The 26,186-nt window shown below is 50.5% G+C and overlaps 2 protein-coding genes across 7 annotated transcripts in view; one reads left to right on the top strand and one right to left on the bottom strand.

Moving 5' to 3' along the window:
* Positions 1 to 2,501: 2,501 nt before the first annotated feature.
* The window catches only part of CUNH1orf226 (chromosome unknown C1orf226 homolog), a 311,510-nt gene continuing 287,825 nt past the window's right edge, over positions 2,502 to 26,186 (bottom strand). For 5 of the 6 annotated variants that reach the window (XM_017515038.2, XM_017515039.2, XM_037733653.1 and 2 more), the window contains 4 exons: positions 24,731 to 24,896; positions 23,078 to 23,230; positions 7,800 to 8,127; positions 2,502 to 6,128 (listed from right to left, as the gene is read on the bottom strand). In XM_017515038.2, the coding sequence (XP_017370527.1) occupies positions 5,627 to 6,128; positions 7,800 to 8,127; positions 23,078 to 23,230; positions 24,731 to 24,896 (1,149 nt within the window). In that variant the 3' untranslated portion in view covers positions 2,502 to 5,626. Of the gene's footprint in view, positions 6,129 to 7,799; positions 8,128 to 10,986; positions 11,976 to 12,018; positions 12,440 to 23,077; positions 23,231 to 24,730; positions 24,897 to 26,186 lie in introns of those variants that run through there. The other variant, XM_017515041.2, reaches the window with a different exon arrangement.
* Positions 13,138 to 16,253, top strand: SPATA46 (spermatogenesis associated 46). The gene is given in 4 exon segments (XM_017515044.2): positions 13,138 to 13,302; positions 14,606 to 14,719; positions 15,684 to 16,195; positions 16,197 to 16,253. Coding segments are annotated over 4 exon segments (786 nt in total). The 5' UTR covers positions 13,138 to 13,199.

The following is a 26,186-nucleotide window of genomic DNA, read 5'->3' as shown; positions in this document are numbered from 1 at the left end:
TGGGTCCTCATCTGTGTTGTTAATAGCCAAGTGATTCGTTTTGTGGGGTAGCTTCCCCAGACTCCCTTGGGCTGGAGTATTTATCATGGCAGCAGCTGGAGATAAGCTGGACACAAAGAGGATTTGTGTCTCAGGAGAGCTGGTCCCTAGATACGGAAAGTGGAGGAATTTTCTCATTAGGAGGAAGTCAGTGGTGGGGACTCCGGGCTTTCATCCTATGCCCCCAGTACAAACAGTAGCAGGGAGGGGCGTCCTGGAGGGGGGATGTGCTTGTGGATGCTTTCACTGGACAACTTAAGGCTTCCAGAGTGGATTTCCTTGGGAGAGATGAAAGGTATTAAATGCCATGTGCATTGATGAAGCTTTCGAAGGGGGAGGTAGGAGTCTCTCTACAAGAGCTATATAGACTTAATTACTTGTTCCCACTCACAGAGGGGCCACAGTGGGAGGCTCCAGACTGCATGTCCCAAACCCGAGCAGCGAACTGGGCGACTGAAGCCCAGGGCACTCTGAGGGCCAAAATCTCACAGAAGCCATCACTGAGTTTGCCACCACAGCTAGGCTGGGCTGGGAAACTCCGCAGTGTGGGGAGCAGAGAAGAGAGAGGACAGGGAGTCCAAGCACAGAGTTCTAGAACACTACCAGGATTCATTGACCTCAAAGAGATTGTGAAATCTCGGAGCAGATTAAACCAGCCCAGCAGGAATTTTCTGAGATGAGGGTAGCATCTGAGTACGTTCCCGGGTCAGCTAATTTCATTAAGTCTGAATACCAGCTGGGGTCCCCACCAGCATGGGCATAGACGTAAGGGATGAAGTAGGTTTTCTGGTGGCCTGTGAGTGTGTTTCCTTCAGCAACTACTACTGGCAGATTTAGTCCAGAGGAAACGAGCAGTCTCGGCTGAAATTGATTGCCTCACCCGAGCCCTGCTTTGGTGATTCCACTGCACTTTCATGCCCTGATCGCATACCCTGTTCGCATAGCGCCTGGGAGGGCAGGTATGATGGCGTCCCCATCCATTCAGAATGGAGAAAGAGGACCACATGCCACTTTTCCAGCAATGTCAACACTGCCCTAGATAGCCCTTAGTGCATGGCAGGTAGTGGCTTGGGTATATTGCCTCAATAAATGCATCTTTGTTCCCCAGATTCTAGAAGCGTGGTTCAGCATAGAGCACAGCATTAAAAAACACGACATATGCACTTCCATTTCTACACTTAAAATTTCCTCAAAAACTTTTTTTTTGCACTAGAACTGTGTATACTTGATCTTAGACGAAAATAACGACTTTGCATAATAGTGGGAGAGAAAGGCATGTTAAAAGCACATTTCACACCTGAATGACTGCAGAAACAGCTCTGAAGCCATTCAGTGGGACAGGTCATCTGAAAAGTCACCGCAGCATACTCGTCAAGAAAAAAGTTGCTACTTTAAGTATTTTCAACGCTTTTCCCATGCGTGGAACGTGGTGGATTGATTTTTGTGTTTTTTCTGCTTTCCCTGGACAATCACGACACGCCCCACTCCAGAGACAGCAAGCAACCTTTGAGAGCCCAGCTGTTCTCTTCTTGCCCCTCCTCTGAGAAACAAGGTGTGGGAGTGGAACAAGATGTAGAAAACATGAGGGACCTAGCCACACTGAGACGCCTCTGACAGGGAGCCAGGGGGCCCTTGCAGGTGGAACTGTGGAATCCAACCCCAGACACAGTCACTGCTGCACATGAGGGCTGCACAGAAACGTTCCATGTTTCCCTTTGGAAACGTGCGTGGCCTCTGTGAACCAAGCCCCTCTTTCCCTTCCTGTTTCTTCTCCACTTCCTTCCTTTTAAGGAGGATAAAGTCCTGGCCAATTCTCAGCTGTGTGGGTCCTCTGAGTCCTTGGATCTGACACTGGCTTAGGGGCAGCAATGGGGCAAAGAGACTCCAGGCCAACTCTTCTCTGAGCCACCTTCTCGCATCAAGAATGTCCCTGTCCAGGGTGGCCCTTGGGGGCAATTTCCCAGGAAGTACCTAAGTTCAAATCACTGACATTTATTGACGACTCTCTTTGAGAAGCGGAGAGCTCTGGTCCCTCTCTGGAAGAAGGTGCTCACACGAATGCAAAGCTCCACCTTTTTCTTGGTGAAAGAGGGCTGTGGACCCAGGTAAAGAATGAGTGGGCTAGAGGATGATCCGATGGCCATGTCCACTTCCTTCCAAGGAGGGCCCTTCCTGTGCACATCGCGATGGCGCCCCTGAAACAGCAATGGGTCAGGTTGGCAGAGGTTCTCTCTCACAGTGGCCAGTCAGGGAAGCCGAGGATGGCACATCCTCAGAAGTCATTTCCCCACGAAGAATTCAGGCTGGAGGTGTCGGTAGTGCTCATCTTCCTCACATTTCTACCTCCCTCATTTCTCACTTTTCCAGGCTTACAAAGGAAAATGCCGATGTCCACCACCCAGCAAGTCAGCCTTGAGGAAACGAATCACTCCCATCAGTCAGGAGAAAAAACAGACAGAGCCAGCAAACGAAACCAAGTCATTTTATTGTGCAATTTCCTTCTACCAGAAAATTCTAAAAATATAAATATTAACTCTCTAAAAAATACTCAGAATAGATCTGTGATCTTCCTCCTCCAAACTGGAGCCAATCTTCTTTAAAAGCTGTGGATTGCAGACATGTGTGTCTTCCATATCAGCCACATACACGGCATTCAGATACACCTCCTTCAATGCAGGGGGATACACCAGCCTCCTGCCAGGTTCTGGAAGCTCACCTTATAATCTACCAGGATAAAGCTGTGTGCTGAGGGGGGGTTATGGTGGGGCTGAGGAGTAACAAGGAGATAAAAGACCCTGTGGTCCCAACTTCCTTATGTGAACATAGAAGACAGGTCCTTTACTCCTCCTCATTACTCTGCCCTCTCATGGACTGGGCTAACTGAAGGCCAAGCTCCCAGAGAAGCTGGGCTCACTGTGTGGGATTAGTGGCGGCGTGGCCGTCAGGCTTCAGTCACAGGAAGGCCAGACTGTTGAGATGGATGCGGAAACCAGGTGAGGCTTTGGATGGAAGACCTGGTCTGAGCCAAGCCCTCTGCAGAATGAGTGGTAGCTGCTCATCCTGCTGAGCTCTGGGGAGCACCTAGCCCCTAGCACCAGGTACTATCTGCAGCATCGAAGACCAGAAACCCAGTCTCAGAGAGCCTCCCAAGGTAGCAGCAACACTTCTGCAGCAGGCGGATGGGTGGGCTGTAGGCAGTTAGATTGCAGCAGGGTCCCGTGGTGCTGTATTCAGTATCAGACATAAGTCTGAAGAACACTGAGGTCACCCTGGCAATGGTCCTGGACATCCTGTTGGGATCCTTTTGTTCATCCTGGGTCTAAGAGTCTGGACTTCAGCAGCAGCTGGGCTTTACAGTGGAGACGGGGTACTTAAGAAAGGCTGCACCTGCAATCCCTGAACCCATGGCTGCCATATCACTGGGCCAGAGCCACCCTCGGCTCTAGAAGAGGAGAAGCCCCAGAGAGCAGGGGCTTGCTAAGTTTCCCATCAAAACACAAACCACGCTCCTGGTATGGGAAACTCAGATGAAGTGGCTTGCTTCCAGGATGTGTTTAGGGACTCCATCCCCATCCTCAGCTGTGGTGTTTTGTGTGATACCCCAAACCATTCTGGGAAAATCACAGGACCCCGAACGCTAGTCCTGAGACCTTCTCTGACTTCAGGGTCAGATATTGCATCCTTGGAGAAAGAATGTATACATAAGCCCTGCTTACTCTACCAGGGCCTGCAGGTGCCCCGCTGCAGGGACCCTCACGAGGGACCAGAGACAGCTTGTGGTGAGCATGTGGTGAAATCTAGCTTTCTGGGAGAAGGAAAGCAATGGAAGGCAAGCGGTGGGAGGGCTGTGGCAAGGCCACACAGATGCAGAAGCAAGAATGCAGGAAGACACCCACATCCTAGCGATCCTGCTAGTTATATAGGAGTTAGCGTGGGCATTTTATATGGCAGTGGTAGTGGGAAGGGGAGTGGAAACTTGGAGGTGAGAAGAGCTTGGAAGCAAGCCCTGGGTGTCCCAGAGCTTATGGGTGGGAAACCAAACAATGAATGGAACAGGGGAGGCCACAGGAATCCCAGGAGGAGGATGCCATACCGCCTGCCCTGGCTGGATGTGCCATTCCCAGCCTTCTCCCAGGGAACCAGCCACCTTGTTCAAGAAAAGGGATGCAAAGACCCCTGGGATTGGGATCACCCCCTTATAGGGTCTGCTGGCCACAGGAAGACAGCACAATAGGACCCCTGGTGGGAGACAGGAATACAAAAGTGGGTTAATCCAGGAGGGCAGGAACCAGTTAAGGTTGGATGAACCTAGTCAGTCCCTTACACAGATCCTGAAAGCAGGAAAAAGCCCACTAGCATCAGCATAAAAGAAAGGCAGGGAAGGGCAGGCAGGGAAGGGCAGGCTGGGGCCGCTCCTGTGAGGTCCAGGGCTGCAGGCGGCCCAGACAACTTCAGCACAAGCACAAAGCACTTCCACTTAATTGAAAGTGGTCCCCGCCACCCCCCGCCCCCGAGTTCTTCTCACATGCCAATCTTGCATGTGCTTCACTCTGGCTCTCACAGCAGGCCCAGGCCCTGAAACGGCATCATTTGAGGTTGCAAGGTGGCCCCTGAAAAGCTGTTCTGATCCCCAGTGATCGCCCTTCTCTGTCCCGTGTCCACTCCCTTCTCCCTGCTTCTGCTCTGGGTTTTTAGCACCAGCCCTGAATACCAAAACCACCCCCAAGTTCCTGAGCCCTCCCGACAAAACAAAATCAGGGTGTGCTCGGCTGCATCTGCTGGGGCCTGGCTCTCCCTGTCTCACACACACAGCAAGGGAAGCCTGATCTTTCCTTCCGTGAAGAATGCCCACATTTTGTATTCAACATCTGACCAGATGGGGGTAAAACTTGGGAACCCTTGGTGGCAGGGTTCAAGCCTTGGGTGAACTCTCAGTCTCAGGCCTGGTAAGCATCTCTTCTGGCCTCCATCCCAGGGGCAGAGCAAACACGGCGACCAGGGGCCTGTGCTGTCTTGGGACCAAGAGGAGCCATGGCTGGGCTGTGGTCTGGGTGTGTGGCTTTCTAGGTCAGGGCCCATCATCAAGCCAAACCCATCATTCCTCACTCAGCCTTGCTCCCACTGAGGCCAGAGGCCTAGGACCTGCCAAGGAGGAGAGAGAAGGGACCGGGGTGTGGGAGGGAGAATAGCAGGGGAGGAGGTGCATGTGGGGGACAGGCAAAGAGAATTCCTGCAAGATTCATCGTCCTGGGCTGGTGGCCCTGAAATTCACTGAGAAGCCAGGACAAACTCAAGAGGAGAGGAGCTCCAATGTCCAATGGCCGCAGCCCATCCAGAGGAGGTTGCAGAAAACTAGGCTCAAGATGACATCGAGTCCTTTAGCCATTCTGCAGACAGACTCTTTAACTAGCACTACTCAAGGACTTCCAGCCCTGCAAAATCCCATGGTGGAGGATTGGCTGTCTGCTGGTGCCTCATACAAGGAAGATGAAGGGCACAGCGGAGCTGGGGCTAGGGCCCGTGTGCACAGTGGAGGAGAAAACAACAGGAAGACCAGGGTGGTGCTCGCCAGGAAAGAGCGGAGGCTCTATTCGAAGGACAGCAGGTCTGGGTGAGGGCCTTCATTGTCGAGGCTGGAGGTCCGCGCCTGAGGAGGGGGGCTGCCCTCCTCCCAGGACTCAGCCAGGCTGATGGGGCTCAAGCTGAGTTTGAGGCCATTCCTCTCGATGAGGCTGGGGGAGGAGGCCCTTCTGCACTCAGGCATCTTTAGCTTGGATTCATCCTGGCTATCCTTGTGGATGAGATCAGGTACCGACAGGGAAACCTCTCCATTGGGCAGAACTTCGCCTCTCTCTTCTCTTTCCATGGTGGCCTCTGACTGTGGAGCGTCTGCTGGGACGTCAGGCAGGGCAGTGGGAGCGGAGTCCTGGGCCTGCCCAGGTGATGGCTCTGTCCCATACTCCAGACTGCTGAGGACAGGCTGTGATGAAATCAGCATGTCCTGGGTGGTCTTCAGGGCCCGAGGGGTTCGTTTTCTGGTTATGGGAGGTGGAGGATCCAGTCGAGGAAATGCTTCTTGCAGGATTGACCTGTAAGGTTAATGACAATAAACACACACAGCTTAAGGACCACAAGCCACCAATCCACCTTCCTTCCTCTTCTCCAACTGCAACTGCACTTTCAACCCACCCCCGCTGATGAGTGCCCTACTCCTGGGGTCTAGTTCTTGGTTTGGCATGCAGGTTTTAGCAACTTCAGTACAACAGCAGCTTTTGGCCTGGTCCCTGCTCACTCAGTGTTCAGAGCAACATAAAATACTGGCCTCTGGAAGACAGGATAAAGACCACTGGTGAACTTTGTCAAATCAGAAGCCACACAATAAGGCCTGCAGAGGGCATTCCCGCCTCAGATGCACAGGTGTTTAAAACAAGGCCTGGAAAGGGTCTGTTGGTAGAAGGGGGAAGAACAGGAGGGCTGCTACAGGGGCCCTCTCCCGCCCTGCCCCTGTGGGCTCTGACAGGCTCAGGCTTCTCCACAAGCAGTAGTCTAGGGCAGCGGTTCTCAGCTATGGCCGGGCATCGGAATCTACTTGGAGAACTTCTGGGCAATACTTGGGTTCAAATCCAGCTCTGCCAAGTACTAACTTTGGGACCTCAGGCTATTTACTTTACCAGTCTGAAAATGAGTTATCTGCAGGATGGAAATATCATCTACCTCCCAGGGCTGCTGGGAGGGCTAGAAAAAATGATGCAACCAAAGCATGTAGCACAGAGCCGAGGACATAGTGGGTACTCAGCAACCTTCCACAGTACAGAGTTGAGGACATGGTGGGTACTCAGCAACCTTCAGTAGCACAGAGCTGAGGACATGGCGAGTACTCAGCAACCTTCCACAGCACAGAGCTGAGGACATGGTGGGTACTCAGCAACCTTCCACAGCACAGGGCTGAGGACATGGTAAATACTCAGCAACCTTCAGTAGCACAGAGCTGAGGACATGGTGGGTACTCAGCAACCTTCAGTAGCACAGAGCTGAGGACATGGTGGGTACTCAGCAACCTTCCACAGCACAGAGCTGAGGACATGGTGGGTACTCAGCAATCTTCCACAGCACAGAGTTGAGGACATGGTGGGTACTCAACAACCTTCAGCTGCACAGGGCTGAGGACATGGTGGGCACTCAGTAACCTTCCACAGCACAGAGTTGAGGACATGGTGGGTACTCAGCAACCTTCAGCTGCACAGAACTGAGGACATGGTGGGCACTCAGTAACCTTCAATAGCACAGGGCTGAGGACATGGTGGGCACTCAGCAACCTTCAGCTGCACAGAGCTGAGGACATGGTGGGCACTCAGTAACCTTCAATAGCACAGGGCTGAGGACATGGTGGGTACTCAGCAACCTTCCACAGCACAGGGCTGAGGACATGGTGGGTACTCAGCAACCTTCTACAGCACAGAGCTGAGGACATGGTGGGTACTCAGCAACCTTCCACAGCACAGGGCTGAGGACATGGTGAGTACTCAGCAACCTTCAGTAGCACAGAGCTGAGGACATGGCGGGTACTCAGCAACCTTCAGCTGTGGCTGCGGAAGGTGAAGCCAGCTCCCGAGTGTGGCCTGATCCTGCAGCTGTTCTGTATGGGATAATCTCACACCCCTTCCTCGGGGCTGTTGTCCTGTGGAGACACTGCAGTTTGTCTGTACCTTTTTAAGTGGGTCCTCAGAGGGGCATGGGTATTGGGCAGGTGAGGGGTTTACCTTTCATCCTCCAGCCAGGCCCCTGGAGCCGCATCAGCCCCGCTGGCCAGCTGTGCTTCTGCGGTCTTGTTGATCTCCGTCACACCCACACTGCCCAGGCTGGAGGGCTCTTTTCTCCGCAGGAAGTCATTCACTTTGGCCCCCATGGCTTTGCCCAGGTTCTTGAGGTGCTGGCTGCTGCCCACCCAGAGTCCCGCCCCCCCAGGCTCAGCAGAGCCCAGAGAGGCAGAGCTGGGGGCCACGGGCTTGGACAAGTGGGGGAAGGAGCGGCTGGCCTGGAGCTTTGGAGTGAGGGCTGTGTTCAAATTCTCAAACATGCCGTGGTCAACTATGAACAAAGAGGGGACAGACAGACATGATGAGGAAAGGGGAGCAGGACCTTGCCCTATCATTCAGCTTTCCTTATGTCACACCCAAAACTTAGAACCTTCCAAGGCTTTGGAAATATTCAAGAAAGAGCTAGCAAAAGCACTCTTGAACTTTCCACTGCAGTTTTCTTGATGGCAGAGGAACTAGAAATTCTAGCTCTGCCCCACACACGTTAATCAGTACTAATCCTAGCCTTAAAAAAATAAAATTTTTCCTTTAAACCTGCCTCCTTGACTCATGGCTTGGCCCCTTTACCTTGGAATCACCAGGCCCTTTGAAGTAAGGAAAAAATGAGGATGAAGCAACGAAACACGAGATTTTTCTATTGCCCTGGGCACGTGCTGAGCTCTCAGAGGGTTGGAAGCTGGTGGAGGGACGGCATGGATGAGGCTTGGTTTTAGTCGCTCCCCACTGAAGGACTTGAATACAGCACATATTTTCCATGAAAAATGGGGCAACCCCTCCTCAGGTCTACAGAGGTTGGACTCAAGTGAGTGGGCCAGCTCTTGCAGAGATGCTAAGTGGTGGTTCAGAATCAGTTCCTACCAAATGGATAGGTGCTCAGTGCCAGTGAAGCACGAGGATCCTAATGAACATCAGCTCACTTAATCCTTACAGCCACCTAGGGAGGTGGTGCATGGAAGGATATCTACCTATAGATGAAGCAAGCGGTACTCCGCATAATGCAGCGCCATGCTTGAGGTCACACAGCTAAATACTAGCAGGGCTGGAACTAGAACTCGGGCCTTCTAACCCACAGCTCAGGGCTCTGTCCACAACTCTGCCCTGCTTTGGATCATGGAATAGCTGCCTATATATGTCTGGTACATGGTCCTTCTTGTAGGGATCCTCTTTGGCTTGAAAAATGAACTCAAAGAGCTGGGTATAAACCCGTTAGGTCATAAAGATTTGCAAGGAGGCCATGCCTCATTCATCTTTGTATCTTCAATGCCTAGCCTGGGTTTGGCACATAGCTGATGCTTAGCACAGATCTTGAATCACCAATACGCATTTTGTAGATAGGAAACTGTGGTGGCCAAGATAGTGGCTTCAAAGTTTGTTACTGAAATGACTGGAGCTCCAGGCTCTAAGCCATGCTGTCCACACACTCACACTTGGGCATCCTCTACCTATCTGGAAATCCAGCTCAGTCATCAGGCAGCCAGACCTACTCTGAGGCCTTGGAACCTGGATCAAGGTTTCTGTCTGTAACAACTACCCCAGATAAGCTGTCAGTCTGAGGGAAGGCAATTACCGGATCATTTGATCACTAGGCTCCTTTCCTTGCCAACACCTCTGCTAAGTGTCTGTTCTCACTAATCTTCTTCTAAGAGTAACTGGGGTTAGGTGCAGGTTTTCTTCTGCTGAATTTTTGTGTAAACCAGTTCTCGCTGCCCTGCACTGCTGCATCCTGGGCCGATGGTAACCTTTTTTGTGGTTTCAGTGGCGCTATCCTTGCTAGGCCAACTACCTAGATACGCCATATTCTAAGGGCCTTTGGGTGGCAGGGAGGAAAAGCTGTGGGAAGAGGAGTGGAGACTGCTCTCTGCAGATGAACTCTGCGATCTTCACCACTGCAAGGTGAGGACAGGCCAGGGAACACTATGACAGCATCCCTTGGACACAGGACCTGAGCTGGCTGGCCTCCAGATACACCCACCACTCTAGCAGAAGCTTCCAGCCCGCTCCACAGCAAGCAGGGTCAACTCTTGATGATTCTCCTAAGTGTGTATCTTGCCGCATCATCCAATTTGGCACAATTTGCCTGTCAGGTCCCATATCGTTCTTATTTTCTTTAATCATGTCATTGCAAACTAACAAAGAAGATTTGGAAACCAAACCATTTAACTATATTCCCCCAAACCAGAAAGTATATAGACCATAATGAAACCATACAAAATGCTTGGGGAAGGCAAATTGCCACCACTTCCCAGATCAGATATTTCCTTGCTGGTTTCCTTACTGGTTTAAAGTGAATTTTCAGAGCAGACATATTCGTTTTTAAAAAGGCAAGCACCAAAATACCTGCCAAGGTGATTCGTAAATTATGAGCTATTATTTTTAAAAGACTCTTAGTAATAAACGTAACTCTGGATTATGTACCAATTTGGATTTCCTGTATTTTTTGCTCTCTATCCTTCATAACATGGTCTATAAAATGCACTGAATTCTCAAGTAATTGAAAGATAACCTATCATGCACTCCCTTTACACTTGTCTAAATCTTTCCAGTAAATACACCTTGTCTTAAAATGGTAAGCTCCTTGAGAGGCTACAGCATCTGAAGTGCTTCTTCACCTTCCACAACGCCTAGCTTAGGGTCTTGTATGATAGAGCCTTTAATAGCCATTTTATAAGTTTGTTCAACTAAATTTGACTTTTCTATGAATTCTTAAAACGTGCATGATGGGCTGGCATTGTAGGGAAACTGCTCACAAGCCTTTCTCCGTTTATAAAAGCCACTCAAAACCCCCTCTATGGGAGTGGTCTTCAGGGGCTCTTGAGGTTAGACCAGGAGAACTGCCCTTCTATTCAAAGTGGAAGTAGGGCTCTGGCTGGGGGTCACTTTACCCCCATGTCTGAGGATGTACAATGGGTCCCTTTCTTGATGATGGCTCTAATGACCCCCACACATTGTCCCTCTTGCCTTAGGACGAGACGCTTGGTGGTTCAGAAAATAATGGCAATGGAGGAGAGAGAGATGACTATACCCCAGCCAGGCGACCCTCCCAACAGCACCCCCCGCCAACATGCATACAACTCAAGCAGAGGAGGGCATCTGGGGATGTAAGTCATCCACAAAAAACAGGGTATCTTACCTGTCCGAGAAAGGAGCTCGGAAAGCAGGTGGGAAACAAACAAGAGAAAGACACATTTTACGTAGTGACCAATCGCTTTGAGAGTGTCACCTCCTGCCTGGGCCACCAGCAGCAGCATACCTCGGGAGGACACAGCACACAAGACAAGGGTCCTGCTATGAGGAGTGGTGTGCACCCTGAACCACCAGGCTCCCGCAAGCTTATCAGTGACTAAATCAAAACAGGGTCATGTTTTAAAACTCTACACAGGCACTGAGAGATTCCGCCTCCCGTATTTCCCGCCAGTATTTTGAGCCCCCTTTACATTAGATCTGAGGTTCCAGTGGGAGAGTCTGAAGTTGGCAGTGGGAGAAATGTGATGGGTTAAGACAGAATGCACTTCCAAGTCCTGAGGGTCCCGTATGATCACTCACAGGGATGCTACTGTCCACATGTAAATCACTGGGCTTTAGCCAGGCAGACGTGCATCCACTCCAATTTAGTCTAAAGTAATAATATGGGATAACCAAGTGGCAGAGAGGTTTGAACAATATCACACAGGTAGCTCATGGCAGATGGGGGATTAGAAGTCACATAAGCCGATGCCCACACTCTCAAGCTTTCTCTACACCATAATGGCTCAAACAAAATTGCAGATGCCCCCCAAATTGCCAAAGTATGGGGCTTCAATTTACTTTCCAACACATCCTAATGCTCCAAACCAGGCCATGGGGGAGGAACACGAGGGGAATCATGCTCTCCCCATTGTCCTCTGACTGTTCCAGTACTGTGAATAAATACACACAGGAAGACAACTCTGGGCTCTCATGTGCAGAAGCTAACTCACACTCCACTCATGCATGCTCAACACCACTGCAAAAGAAGCCCATCACTATTTCCAGAGCGGGCCAGAGCACCCATGCAGCATAAACATACCTGCCATTTAGATCTGCAGCCCTTTTCTGTATCTAGTTGACATGTTGTGATAATCTAGAAAGGGGCACCTTCAGCTTAGCTTCCAACTGTCACAGTCATCTTCACCTTATTCCACACCTCGCCAGTGCAGGAGGTTGTTATGGGACAAGCAAAACGAAGAGGCAACCTTGCTTCTCTGGAGTCCCAGAGTCTCCCCATCAAACTGACTTAAACAACGAGCAAAACAGTATTGAGTAAGCCACTCATTTGTGTTTTAGTCACTTGCTAAAAAGAGCACCAACCACTGAAAATAATATTTGGTCCTTGTTCTTAAGAAATACACATAGGAGTACTTAGGTGTAAAAGGTCATAGTGCTTATGACTTACCTTCAAATAGTTCAGAGAAAAAATTAAGTATACACACATATACATGGGGCAGGGAATAGGGGAAAGGGAACTGATCAAGCAAATGGGGTCCAAGGTTAATAGGAAAATCTGCATATCGGGCATACGAGTGTTCTTTGATTTTATTTTTGCAACTTTCGAGATGGAGTCTCACTCTGTCGCTGAGGCTGCAGTGCAGTGGCGTGACCTTGGCTCACTGCAACCTGTCTCTTGGGTTCAAGCGATTCTCCTGCCTCAGCCTCCTGAGTAGCTGAGATCACAGGTGCCCACCACCATGCCCGGGTAATTTTTATATTTTGAGTAGAGATGGGGGTTTCACCAAGCTGGTCTGGCTGGTCTTGAACTCCTGACCTCAAATCGCCTTGGCCTCCCAAAGTGCTGGAATTACAGGCCTGAGCCACTGCCCCAAGCCTCTTCCTGCAACTTTTATGAATTTGAATTTCTGAAGAAAATGTGAAAAATATATACCGTAAACCTTAAAAAACAAAAACAAAACATATATTTGCTGACAGAGATTAGGTTGATAAAGGAGAAGAGAAGGAGGAGCATTCAGGGAGGACAGAGGTTTCCAGGGCTGAAGGGGTTGGGGTAGACAGTGTCAACACAGAAAAGTGACGAAAATAAAGATAAACGGGGACAGACAGCGTCTCTGTAATATGTTTACTATATTCTTCCTTCTCTCTGGGTATTCTCAATCAGGGTTTGCCACTGGGGAATGGCAAGGTACGAACAATCTTTACACATTTTAATCTTGTTTGCAGTAGCCTCCTCTCATCTTTCAAAGGTCACCTGGTTGAGGAGTGGAATCCTGTGCCTTGTGACATCAACTGCGCTCAGAATGTTTATCGTCTGGACAACCCAGCCAGCCTCTCCAGAGCAGGTGTGTGATCTCTGTACCCTGCAGTGGTCAGAACATGGAGAACTTCTCACTCCTCAGCATCTCTGGACCTCAAATCTCTTCCTCCGCCCTGAGTGCCTTTCCCGACATTATGTCCTCTCGTGTCACCAGCCTGTCAGGTAAACTCTGGTGCCACCAGGGCCACAAAGATGTGGGGTTTTTTGAGGCTTACAATTGAGTACTCTACCAGATCATGTTATAGGACCAAGATTTAGTGAGAAAGTCAAATTACATATGGGGAGAAAATAACTTTTCAAAATGCTGCATTTGTGGTAAGTAGCTCCTGCTATATACTGATTCTTAGTAAGGGAATAAAGGGGGAAACATTGTTTTTTTTTTTTTTTTTTTTTTTTTGAGATGGAGTTTCGCTCCTATTACCCAGGCTGGAGTGAAATGACACAATCTCAGTTCACTGCAACCTCCGCCTCCTGGGTTCAACCAATTCTTCTGCCTCAGCCCTCATTTATCATCAAGTTTTTCCCCCTAGAGTGCATGAAATCTTGAGGTGGCAATATGTCTACATAGAGCAGAAACTAGTTTTAGCTCTGTTTTGACAAACTTGGAGAGGATTTGGAGTAGCAAACCATGAGAGAAGCCTAAGCGGCAGGGTAAACTGATGAGCACATCATGGAATAAAGGTGGACACCCTGAGGACTCCCTGTTCAAAATACGGTCTGAGACCCGCAACGTCTGCATCGTCTGGGAGCTTCTTAGAAATGCAGGATCTGAGGCTCCCACCCCGGACCCACTGAATCAGTACCCATGTTATTAACAACATCCCCAGGGGATCCCTATGCACAGTCAAATGGAGACATACCATTTGGTGGAGGTGGCCTCCTAAGCATCCGTCTATATACATGACATCTATACATTTACCCCCCAAACTGAACACAACTGCTTTTCTGCTATTTGAGGCAGGTCAGCTTTTTGTCCAAGTGTTAGCAGCTACTCCAGGGTGTGCCATGCAGGGATGGGCCACAGGAACCCTGACTGTGGGTATGAGATGTTTCAACTGGACAATCCTCAAAGGGGGCATGCAACATTGCTCTGCCGCTGGTGGCTCTGGGTCCCAGGATGCTCAGAAGACTGGCAATGCAGAGTGAAGTCATCCATGTGATGAGATGCAGGAGGGTCAGGTGAGGGGCAGGCCAAGCAGAGAGATGTCATCTGGGCTACATCATAAATTCTACTTTCCAGAGAATCTTTCTGAGACCTGAATGAAACGGCCCATTTGGAATTCCTCAGGATGTCATCCAGAATAGCTCTGGCTGCTTGAGTTTGAGAGGTCACTGTTTCGTTTCAGCTTTGAGATGCCTGAAAGCACAGAGGATGAGCCTCTAGGTGTGCCTGGTTGGGGGGAAGTCCCAAGAAGTGGAATCTCAACCTTGCTCAGCTCACCAGAGTGTTTCTTCTATAACGCAGACATTGCAAAGACAACTGTGCCCACAGAGGCATCCAGCCCAGCGCAGGCCCTGCCACCCCAGTACCAAAGCATCACTGTCCAGCAAGGGGTGCAAAATACAGTGCTCTCACCAGGTGAGGCCTTCTCTGACTCTGGGTGGGAATATGTGAGAAGCTAAGGATGAACAGGGGCTCATTCCCTAAGGGAGACAAGGTGTGTGGAAGCCGGACTCCCATGTGCAGCTTGTCACCTGCAGCCTCCTCTCTGGCCCTTCTTCCTCGGTAGACACCGCAGGCCTGGGGCTCTCGCCTTGCCTCCCCTCTCCTGTCTATGTGCAAGAGCAGCTTCTGGCTGAGAGGGCTGTGGAGGAATCAGGATGGGCAGTGAGGCTGAAAAAAGGGTCACTGCCATGGGTGGCGGAAAGAGGAACTGTGGGAGGACAGTCTGTCTGTCTGCTGGGTCACCTGTGTCTATCCTTAGAGGACTCAGTGGACACGGTGTCTCCAGGAAAGGAAGGACTTGACAAATACCGAGGCTTACTAACTAAAAGCGGTCTCTCTCACCCCACAATCTGCCTGCCATTTGTACCCGTAGAAAAAGAATGCAGCGGCCGGGCGCGGTGGCTCAAGCCTGTAATCCCAGCACTTTGGGAGGCCGAGGTGGGTGGATCACGAGGTCAACAGATCGAGACCATCCTGGTCAACATGGTGAAACCCCGTCTCTACTAAAAATACAAGAAATTAGCTGGGCATGGTGGCACGTGCCTGTAATCCCAGCTACTTAGGAGGCTGAGGCAGGAGAATTGCCTGAACCCAGGAGGCGGAGGTTGCGGTGAGCCGAGATCGCGCCATTGCACTCCAGCCTGGGTAACAAGAGCGAAACTCCGTCTCAAAAAAAAAAAAAAAAAAGAAAAAGAATGCAGCAAGAAGGAATGCCCTCAGCTGCTCTCCCCACTGTCTTGCGTCTGCTCTCAGACCTGCAATCCTGGTGGGGTGGAAGTAACCGAGGTCATGCCTAATGTCTGCTTCTTGACTTTCTGCTAGCATCCTTGGCTCCCCTGCCCCTTTCTGCTTTCAGACCTGGTCCTTTCCTTTGCAGACTACAGCTTCGGGGACAGCCAGCGCGGGGAGCAGCTGAGGCGGAACTGCATCATCTACAGGCCCTGGTTCTCCCCCTACAGCTACTTCGTGTGTGCGGACAGAGAGCGCCACCTGGAGGCTTACAACTTCCCAGAGGAGCAGCAGGATGAGGGCAAGTGGGACAACGGCCTTTCTGAGGACATGGCTGACAGCAACTGTTCGTCCTCCTCCTCCACAGAGAACACTTGCCCCCGAGAAGTCACCAAGAAATTCAGACATGGCCTGGACTCCATCACATCCCAGGACATCCTAATGGCTTCCAGGTGGCACTCAGCACAGCAGAATGGCTACAAGTGCGCGGCCTGCTGCCGCATGTACCCCACCCTGGACTTCCTCAAGAGCCACATCAGGAGGGGCTTCAGGGAGGGCTTCAGCTGCAAGGTGTACTACCGCAAGCTCAAAGCCCTCTGGAGCAAGGAGCAGAAGGCCCTGCTGGGAGACAGGCTCTCCTTAGGCAGCTGTCAGGCCTTCAAGTAGTCCTGCTGAACACCTTAGGCAACTTGGCAGTGAAGCCGACTTATGTCTCTAGAGAGATGCCAATAAAGTTAGTCACAGCCTTCTGTCCAGTCTGAGGTCACGTCACAGTGCCTGCTGTCCTTCCCAGAACCCAGCTCCCATCCCCTTTGGTTAATGGTTGCCTAGTAACACCAGGCACACTCCCTCCCCTTTTCTTTCTCTCTTTTAAAACCAAAGACAATACCTAAAGTTTGGGAATATCCTCTAAGGCAGAGGTTCTCGAAGTGAGGTGCCCAGCCAGCAGTACCAGCATCCCCTGGTAACTCTCTGGCCCTCCTCAGACCTACTGAATCAGAAACTTGGGGCTAGGGCTGGCGCTGTGTGTGCTAACCAGCCCTCTGGGTGACTGATGCAGCTCAGCTGTGAGAACCACTGCTCTAGGGTCCTGGCCTCTGCTTGGTTCCTATGTGGTCAGTGCTTTTCCACCCTGGGGAGAAGGAGCTGGATGCCCTTTCCTGTTTGCATGGGGAAGAATCTCTGCCATTTTAAAGGCTTCTTTGATGGTAGATCTTCTGAGGGGTAGAATATGGAAGACAATAAGCCTCAGAATATAAGGCAGGTAAGAGGCAGATGGGGCTGAGCTCCCCGGGGCTGGGCTCACACGCGCCACCATCATTCACTTAGAACAGGCATCTTGTGCTGGAGCAGAACAGAACCACTTTTGACCCAGGAAACATCTATTCATGGCTGCTTTGAGCCAGGTCAAAATGCGCAGGTAAACATGGGAACCTATTGCTTCCTGTTACCAAGTAATGTGCCCAGTGGGCAGCCCTGACTCTTCCTATATTTCTGAGTGAACTTCCCGGCCCATCTGACCCAGAAAGACAAGAAAGCATCAGGGATGCATCAAGGACACCAATCTTGACTGTAACATGGTTTTTAAAAAGCACCAAATGCTTCCTGGTGGTCCTTTCAAGCCTCATTTACCCCTTTCTTCACCTCGCTGATGACTCAGTGGCCCCTCCACTGCAGTGGGCAATGTCTTGCAGGGACCCTGGCACAAACCCTCCCCTAGTCTTTGCCTCCCTCAGGGCTTGGCCAGCAGGTGGCGCGGAGGGTCCTCCCTCCCTTACCTCGCAATGGCTTTTCCTCCTGAGTCTTACTCTATGGCTTAGCAGAGCTGCTCTGTTTATCAGTGTGCTGCTAAAAATCTCATTCACGGTTCTCCGGTTCCCCACAGCGTGGGAGGGAGGCTGGGCTCGATCCCCATCACATCATATGCTGTGAGACCACGCCAGCCCTGTGCCCTCGAGCCATGCTTCTGGCCCCATTCTGTCCCCAACCCTACCCAGCCTGCATCCCAGAGTCCACTTGACTGCTGGGCTCCAGCTGGGCTGGGGGCCAGGACAAGGTCAAAACCTGTCCAGTCCAGGGTGTGGGGGTATCCAGGCAGCCCCGACATCATTCCCAGGACCCTGTGCCCTGAAAGGGCAAATGGGAGACTCTGGGCAATCTTCTTAGTCCTCACTCTGAGCTACTGTTGTCTCCTGTCCTTCGTCAACCCCACGCTCCCTCCTCTATGGCATCTGTACAACATGCACAACATGTCACGAGAGGGAAAACAAGAAGGCCACGGACTGAGCCCAGGTGCCATAGCACGTGCCCATCCTGCCTGGCAGGTGCTCGTGGTTAGTGTCTTCTCCCTAAAGACAAGGCATTTTCCACATTCCACATTTAATGTAGTATCAATGTAACCCCAGGAATTTTCTCAGTATGGAGGTAAGTTTTGGCAGAGCAGAAAAAAACACCCAGCACTGAACAGAGCATGAGCAGCACAGGTGCAGGAAGGAGGAAGCTCCCTGAAAAGTAAATTGTGCTGTACACTGGGTCACTGCCAGGTACTCTCTGGCAGTGGGTCCTTTTAAGTGCAATCTCATTTACTCTCCATGGTAGCTTTGTGTGGTTTATACTACCCCCATTTTACAGATGGGGTATAAAGCTCAGCTCAGTTTACTCAGGCGGAAAAGAACAAAGGGCACGTGAACCCAGCTGATCTAATCTTTCCAAGTTTCTCTCTAGCCTGGGCCTGACAAAGAATCAGGCCTAATACAGCCTCTGCCTGCAAAATGGCTAAAAGTTCCAGCCAAAGTGACCTGGCTTCTGTAAAGTCTGTTCTGTGCGATCCCACAGCTCCTCATTCCTCAAACAGCCCCTCGTTTACCAGCCTCCTCCACCCTTTCATTTCTGCTCCTTGCAGAGAAGCCTACATTCTCTTGAGTCAGGACTTCTCTGCTGAGCTGTGTCTCAGTGATACATAATCCTCCCAGGTAGGTATGGGGAGGAGCCTTTTCTGTCCCCAGTATGAACATTTCTGGAACGGACCTATTCAAACTTCTACCAACTACATATTTCAGATATTTAGTCATGAAGTTAATGAAATAGTATAATCTTTTTTTTTTCTTCTTCTCTTGAGACACGGTCTCACTCTATTGCCCAGGTTGGAGTGCAGTGGTGTGATCCTTGCTCACTGCAACCTCTGCCTCCCAGGCTGAAGCCATCCTCCCACCTCAGCCTGCCAAGTAGCCTGGACCACAGCCGCTCACCACCACACCCGGCTAATTTTCATGTTTTTTTGTAGATGGTGTTTCCCCGTGTTCCCTAGGCTGGTTTAAACTCCTGAGCTCGAGCAATCCACCTGCCTTGGCCTCCCAAAGTGCTGGGATTACAGGCCTGCGCTGTATAATCTTGATTATACAATTATACAGTGATATTGGCAAATATCTATGATGTAGTAATTTTTCAATCACTCAAAACTTGATGCTGGCCAGGAGTGGTGGCTCACGCCTGTAATCCCAGTACTTTGGGAGGCCAAGGTGGGAAAATCACTTGAACTCAAGAGCCTGGCCAACATGGTGAAACCTGTCTCTACAAAAAATACAAAACTTAGCTGGGTGTGGTGGCACACACTATAGTCTGAGCTACTTGGGAGGCTGAGGTGGGAGAATCACGGAGCCCAGGGAGGTCAAGGCTGCAGTGAGCCATGATCATGCACTGCAGGCTGGGGGACAGAGTGAGACCCTACCTTAAAAAACCCAGAACCAAAAAACAAACTGGTTGCTACTCGCTGCGTATTCTAGCATTTGGAGTCTGAAAAAAACTGGGATCGGCAGAGTCAGCAAAAACGGGTGTAGACAAGAGTTTCCCAACCTCATTTGGGGCTGGATGATTCTTTGTTGTGGTCCTGTGCATTGTAGGATATTGATCAGCATCCCTGGCTTCACTCACTACATGCCAGTAGCTTTGTGACAACCAAAACCATTGCTAGACATTGTCAGATGTCCCCTGGTGAGGCAAAATCATCCCTAGTTAAGAACCACTGATGACATCTGATCCTGCAGGTCTCATTTATAGAAAGTGTAAATGAAGCCACCATCTTCCTTTCCTCCTTCAGGGAACCTGTGAATCCTTCCTCAATCCCACACCCTTGGGAACCATGTCACAGAGCTGATGCCACTTGGCTTGGGAAGTGGGGTAGAAGTGAGGGGGAGAAAAGGAGCAGGTGGAACAGAAGCAGCAAGAAAAGACAATGGAAAAGCTTTTAGAAATAAGAAAGGTTTATTTAGCAAAAGCCACTAGACTAGTGACAACATCCAGGGAGTAAGTGCACTTACATTAACAGAATCTTTTCCCAGAGAGTTGATCCAACAGAGTTAATGACACAACAGTTTTAGGGAGTAGAGGGCTAGCAGGTAGAGTGTTAGGAGGAAGCAGTCAAGCAAAGAGTAAATAAAAGGAATACAATTCCCAAACAAGATCAGTTGAGAGAAACGAGGCTAGGAAGAGGTTTTACAGAGAGAGCATTGATATAAGCAGGAATATAAGGAATATAATTTTTAATCCCAATAAACAGTCCATCCAGTGCGGAGAAATTCTTTCCTGGCTCCATAACTGTGGGAGCCTCCTGTGCACGAGTCTGATGGCACCTGGGGCAGGCTGGGACAGGCACCAATAAGGTCAGCACCCCTGGTGTCCATTTGTCCTCCATATAGGGCAGAGTAGAAGAATGAAAAAGAGGAAGGCAGAGTCGAGTTAGCAGAGCAAGCAGCAAGGAGGGAGGAGGACGGGGTGACATCATTGGGAAATCAGGTCTGTCATGTTCCCTTTCCTGCCCAGTCGGCTCTGATGGAGGGTCGGTGGCTGGTGATCCTTCAAGGCTCCTAGTTCTGTCTTTTGTCTCGCATCTCCACACACTAAGAGTGCACTGATTTAGGTCACACTAGGGAGGATGCCAATACACAAACTAGTCCTCCAGGGGGGGCCTGAACTGGGGAAAGGATGGGGCCCAGGCAGGAAGAAACCACCATGGAACACCCCAAGGGCAAGGGTCTTGAATGGGTCCCAAAGTCAGCAACACAGATAACTAGTTTCTCCAATTCTTTAATCTCCTCATTTCCTTTCTTCTATCGCATCTCAAGCTTTTATAGGCCATTTAGAAACTACCTTCCTCACCCATTCCCTGGCCACAGCCCACGCAAGCCTTCTCCATCCACATTCCACACACCTAATCCACTGGCCTCTGGCTTTATCCTCAGCTCCTGCTTGCGTCCAGAAAACAGACTTTTCACTCCTCTGGATGTTCAAAATTTTAATAACCTAAACGGTCTCAGACCCAAGGAACCCTGGGTTAGATTTCATAAGCTAGGTAGGCTCAGCCACACTGGATTCCTGACAGCTGCTCATTTAGTTTCGTGGATCTCACTTTCCTGGTTCTTCCTTCTCCATGTACCTGTACCTATTTCCAATGGCAAATTAGATCAAAACAACGCAAACAGAACCATGCCTCCCCAACTAAATGCACATTAGAAAACACAAATCTGTTGTTGATTCAAATACCCTGGAGATCCCCCCTCTTTTCTGTCTGGTCACAATCCTACATATATGTATACGCCTTTCCTCACACATGGGTATATAAACACAAGTGTGTACACACACACACACACACACACACACACACACACACACCACCCTATCCTATATCTGCTGACACCCTGATGCACCAAGGAGGGCTAACATAAAACTGCATTTATTTCCTTTAATTTGGACTTTCTGGGCTACAAGAAATCCAACTGTGGCCATTAGAAAAGGGCTGCACTTTTATTTACAGTATATAAATTCTAGAGCAAAGCTAGGGTCGATGAACTCCATTTTGGGGCAATCATATCCTTACTGACTGACCCTCCAATAATACTGCAGTTTGCATCTGTAGCTTGTTGTCTAGGATAAAGACTTAATTCCCTGAACATATGACTCTAGAAGGTCTCAGCAATCTCTTCAGGCATTTGAAATCTTAACAGCCACTTCTGGCCTTATAGGAGCAAAGGAGCTTTTCCTCATTGCCCCAGTCAGCCTGTTAAGGAGTGGTGATCCCTAGGCAACGCCTAGATCGTAAAAGACAAGACAATTGCACATGGCACTTTTGACAGGTGTGCTCAAGGCACGCACCCAGAGAGATGGGCCAAGGGTGACATGGCTGTGATCCCTGACCCAAGTGGCAGTGATTCTGAAGAGCAGACAAACACAGTCTCACAGTCTCAGCTAACAGCCTGCATTCACTTTTTTTTTCCCTTTTTTTTCTTTCTTTCTTTTTTTTTTTTTTTTTTTTCAGTAAAAAACTAACCACCACTGCCTAGTGGAGGGGACAGGTTGAGAGGTAAGGCTGGGGGCTCTGGTCCTCTGGGGCTTTCAGAGAGGTAAAGTGCTGCAAAAGCGTCCGCTGGACAGGACACAGGGGAGGTGAGGGGCACTTCCCAGCCTCCATTTAGATGGGCTGGGCTACAGGCAGGAGGTGGGCAGGGCAGCGTTTTTGAAACAAGAATCAGATCTAACTGACTGGGAGCAGCAAACAAGCTGTCCTCCCTCTGGGCTCTCACCCCAAGGGCCTGAACCATCTTAAAGCTTCAAGGCTCCCTTTGAAGCAACATTCATTGTCCTGCTGGAGAAAATGTTTGGATTCAGTTCCTCTAAAAGCTTATCCACTGTGACACATTCCAAATCCATGCTCACACTACAAGGACTAGCCTGGCTTTTGCAGCCCAGAGCACTCAATCTCTACAACCTCAGCAAGGGCCTGGAGAAGGAACTCCTCTTATAAAGGTCGGGGAAGAGTTAGGCAACTCACAGCATCCTGATATCCAGAAACAAAGTACCTGAGAAGGTACGCATGGCTTCCCTTCATGGTTGGGACCATGGAGACGGGGAGAGTGATGGGGTACGGGGACATCACAGACAAAGCGGGGGAGCCTGAGGATATAGCAGGGAGGGGCAGGTCCTCCAGCAGCCTGGCGGTCCTGGAGAGAGAACCTCTCCGGAAGCCATGCGCTCTGGAAGTCCCTGCCCCCACCACCCTCTAGTCACAAGTAGAAGAGGACCTGATTCACCTCTGGGAATCCGATTTTCCCCCCACTTTATCCTCCAAAGCAGAATCGCAAATCCTTTCCTGAAACCTGACACTCTCTCGGGCCCTGGCTGGCATTCTCCTCGGCAGCGCACATTCGCTGGGCATCCCCTACCAGGGCAGCAGCCAGACACGGCCCCTCCAGCCACGCCTCCGCCTCCATCTCCTGGCCCCTGGCACCTACACGGCGATCTCATCGTCCAGGCCGTCGCCCAGCTCCTGCCTCTGCAGGACATTCAGCAGGCGCGGCAGCTCTTCCTGGGACCACGAGTCGCGCTCCTCGCTCTCGTCCGTGTTGGACTCGTACTCCGAGGCGATGCCTGACTCTCGGAACTTGATGAGCTCCAGCCCGCCCAGGAGCGCCTCGCCCTGCGCCGGGGGCGGGGTGTCCTCGGGCGGGAGAAAGCGAAAGCACTCCAGCTTAACCAAGCAGTCGCGCCTACCTAAGGGGCTGCCCGCAGGGTGGGCAAAGTCAGCCAAGCCCGCGCCCAGCGGCGGCGAGTGCAGGTCCTCCGGCTTAGGGGTTGTGGGGTCACAAAGCACAGGCAGGGCTCCGGAGCGGAAGGTGATCTCCAGCAAGCTGTCCTGGGAGCCCACTGCACGGGAGAGAAGAGACAGAAGAGGGGCCACGTTAGACAAGGTTGTTGATTTGGGATGCCTGCCTTCTGACAGCCCGTGCCTCGGCAAAAGCCCTTCCCAGACCAGCTTAGCAGCACCCTCCCGAGGACGAGGACGGGGAAGGGGGGTTGCATCTCTCAACACTTCACCCCTTCCTCCCGCCCCCACGTGGCTCCAGACACACCTTGCTGGAGGGGAGGAACTTTGGGACGTGGTAAAGGCGGGGACATGAGAACCACTTGATGGTTCTGGGAACCACTGAAGGGTCTGAATAGGGTTTGTGGTAGGAAAAAGGTGCCAACTGAGAGAACCATGTTAGAAGCCTATGGTAACCTTTAACACAATCATGTAAAAAAAAAAAAAAAACATTAATTAGGATAGAGCAGAGTCTCAATGAACAACCTGGAAAATCCTGAGAGGCTTCCAGCGTGGTGAAGGGCACTGGTTTCCAATCCATACTTTTGGGCTACTTTAAAAATACAGACTCCCAGACCAGCCCCAGGCCCAACGATGCAGAATTTCTGTAGATTGGACCCAGTAATACACATTTTTTAAAAAGCTCATGGGATAGTTTGGGGGGAACCACTGGTATAGTTGGAACACAGTTTTGCAGTCTGATCTAGGTTTGAATCTTGGCTCTGCTCCTTGACCTTGCTCCTGTAACCTTAAGCTAGTTACTTAACCTCCCTGAGTCTGTTACCTTCTCCGTAAAATGGCATATCATTTTTCTGCAGCAGAACTACAGGGGTTAAATGAGCTCACACGCAAAAAATTTTATCACAGTTTCTGGCACAACAGGTGATCAATGGGTATTTGCTGGTCCACAGCCCACACACACTGTGAGCATGCATACAACCCATGGATAAACTCAAGAGGAAGGTGTGAAAACGTGTTGCGATCTACAGCTGTCTGGTCCAGCCGGGAGGTGCTGAGGATACAGACAGCCTCTCCAGCAGGGGCCAGGCAGAGCTGTGCAGCCAGTGACTCCACTGCCTTATCCACTGAACAGATAAACTGCTCCCAGCTTTTTCTGTGTGAGTCTAAAAATACATAGTGCAGAGTAGTAAACTAATAAACAATTTGTTGACTCCCACAGAGCTCACAGAGAACATGATACCTGATAGGTGCAGAGTATACTGTATTTTGCAAAAGCTCTCTGAGAAAGAAATGGGCTGCCCTAGAACAAAGAGTACCGGAGCCCCTATCAAGTAGAGACTGGACGAGCACATAGCAATGACTCCGGGTACATTCAAAGTCAAGCCCTGGGCCTGGATTAGAAGACACCCAAGATCTCCTTTGGGCATGCGATTCTATAATTCATTAAGTGTACTAACAGGGAAACAAAGCTGTCTATGTTTTCTGCTGGAATATAGGGGCAGGTCAGGGGTCCAAGAAAGTACCACCAAAAACTTGAGGAAAGTAACACTCTTTCCAGAGCCTTCACAGAGGAAGTGAGTCTGGGCAGGGTGCTGGCTTACTGGCGTTCTGTCCTGACAGCTTCAGCTCTAGCTCCTGCACCTGCTTGACCAGCAGGGAGATGTGCTGGAGCATGTCCTTGTTCTGCAGCAGGAGCTGGTGCACGCGAGCCTGGGCCTCCAGCCGTGCAGCAGCCTCAGCAGCCAACTGGTCCTTCAGCAAGTGTACCTGCAGAGAAGAGGCAGCAGCAGAGAAGACAGGACAGAGAGAAGAGAGGGACATGAATGCACATGAGAGTCGCTGGCAGACGGCCAGGACCAGAGATGCCCTCCACATCCAGTTCAAGAAGCAGCCCTTCATAGGCAGAATGGGCATCTGGGCTCATCATTCCAGAGGAGGAGGAGCTGAAAGGAGTGGGTTCACTGGCCCTGTGAAGCTGTGTGTCCCAAGGGACTGCCATGATACATCACTAAGGTACCACTCTGGGTCCCACACCAAGGGCAAGAGGCAGGAAAGAGCCATTGACCCGCTATCCGCCCCCACACACACACGTGCGCAGGCACACACACACGTGCGCAAGTACACACACATACGCATGGTGCTTCATCCTTGCTTAGAGAACTCCTTCAGCACCAAGCATGGCATGCCATGTTGGAGGTGGAATGGGGCACTCTTTTCTCATCCTGTCTTTTAAAAAACAAAACTGAAACTGATATATTGACCCACTGGCTAAGAACAGTGTCACAGCGAAGCCCATATAATCTGTCTTCCTCCCCCACTCGCCCAAACATAGTGAGAAACAGGAAGCACTACACATGGCTTTTTAAATTAGCGAGGTGGCTGTCATCAAGCCACTCTGTAGGCAGCAGCTTCTTTCCCTGCCTTCCCTTTTTATTTGCCACGGCAGACACCTAGGACTATGATTCATACCATGTACTACTAGGACCAGCTGGTAGGGGTCAAACATTTGCTGACTGACTCATTAGAGGGCTCCTCCAACCAGCCCAGAAGGGCTGAGGTGAACAGTCTGTGGCACCCTCATCAATTTCCAACCTCATCATGGCAGAGCAGCTGGCAGCGGTGCACTCAGCCTGCGTGAGGCCCAGTGGTGTCAACTGCTCTGTTCTTGGTGAGCAATCCTTATGTGGAGATAAAACTCAGTGGGAGGAGGGGGGGGGGGAACCAGAGCAGGACCTGTTTGTAAGAAACTGATTTAGAAGGCCAATACCAGTGTTCACACATATGTGATGAATAAAGGGTTCTCCAGGGAGGGTTTCAAAGGGCCCTGAAGAAAGGGAACTAATGAATTTGATGGCCTGGACCAATGTAGCTTATGGGGAAAAGGGTGTTCTTGTACCAAAACCATAGTGTGGGTAAAGACACAGCCAGGTGACTAGGGGCAGAAGAGGTGGGATGAGGTTGCAGGAAGATGGATGGTGAGTCGGAAGCATTAGCTGATTCTCTTGCTCAGAAAACAAATGCTCAAATTTCTGAAGAAGAGTTTGCTCAGAAGAGATT

The sequence above is a fragment of the Cebus imitator genome, unplaced genomic scaffold (assembly GCF_001604975.1).
Source record: "Cebus imitator isolate Cc_AM_T3 unplaced genomic scaffold, Cebus_imitator-1.0 Scaffold541, whole genome shotgun sequence".
In the NCBI taxonomy this organism is placed as follows: Eukaryota; Metazoa; Chordata; class Mammalia; order Primates; family Cebidae; genus Cebus; species Cebus imitator.
The sequence above is the reverse complement of the archived record's forward strand: the minus strand, read 5'-3'. Positions and strand labels throughout refer to the sequence as shown.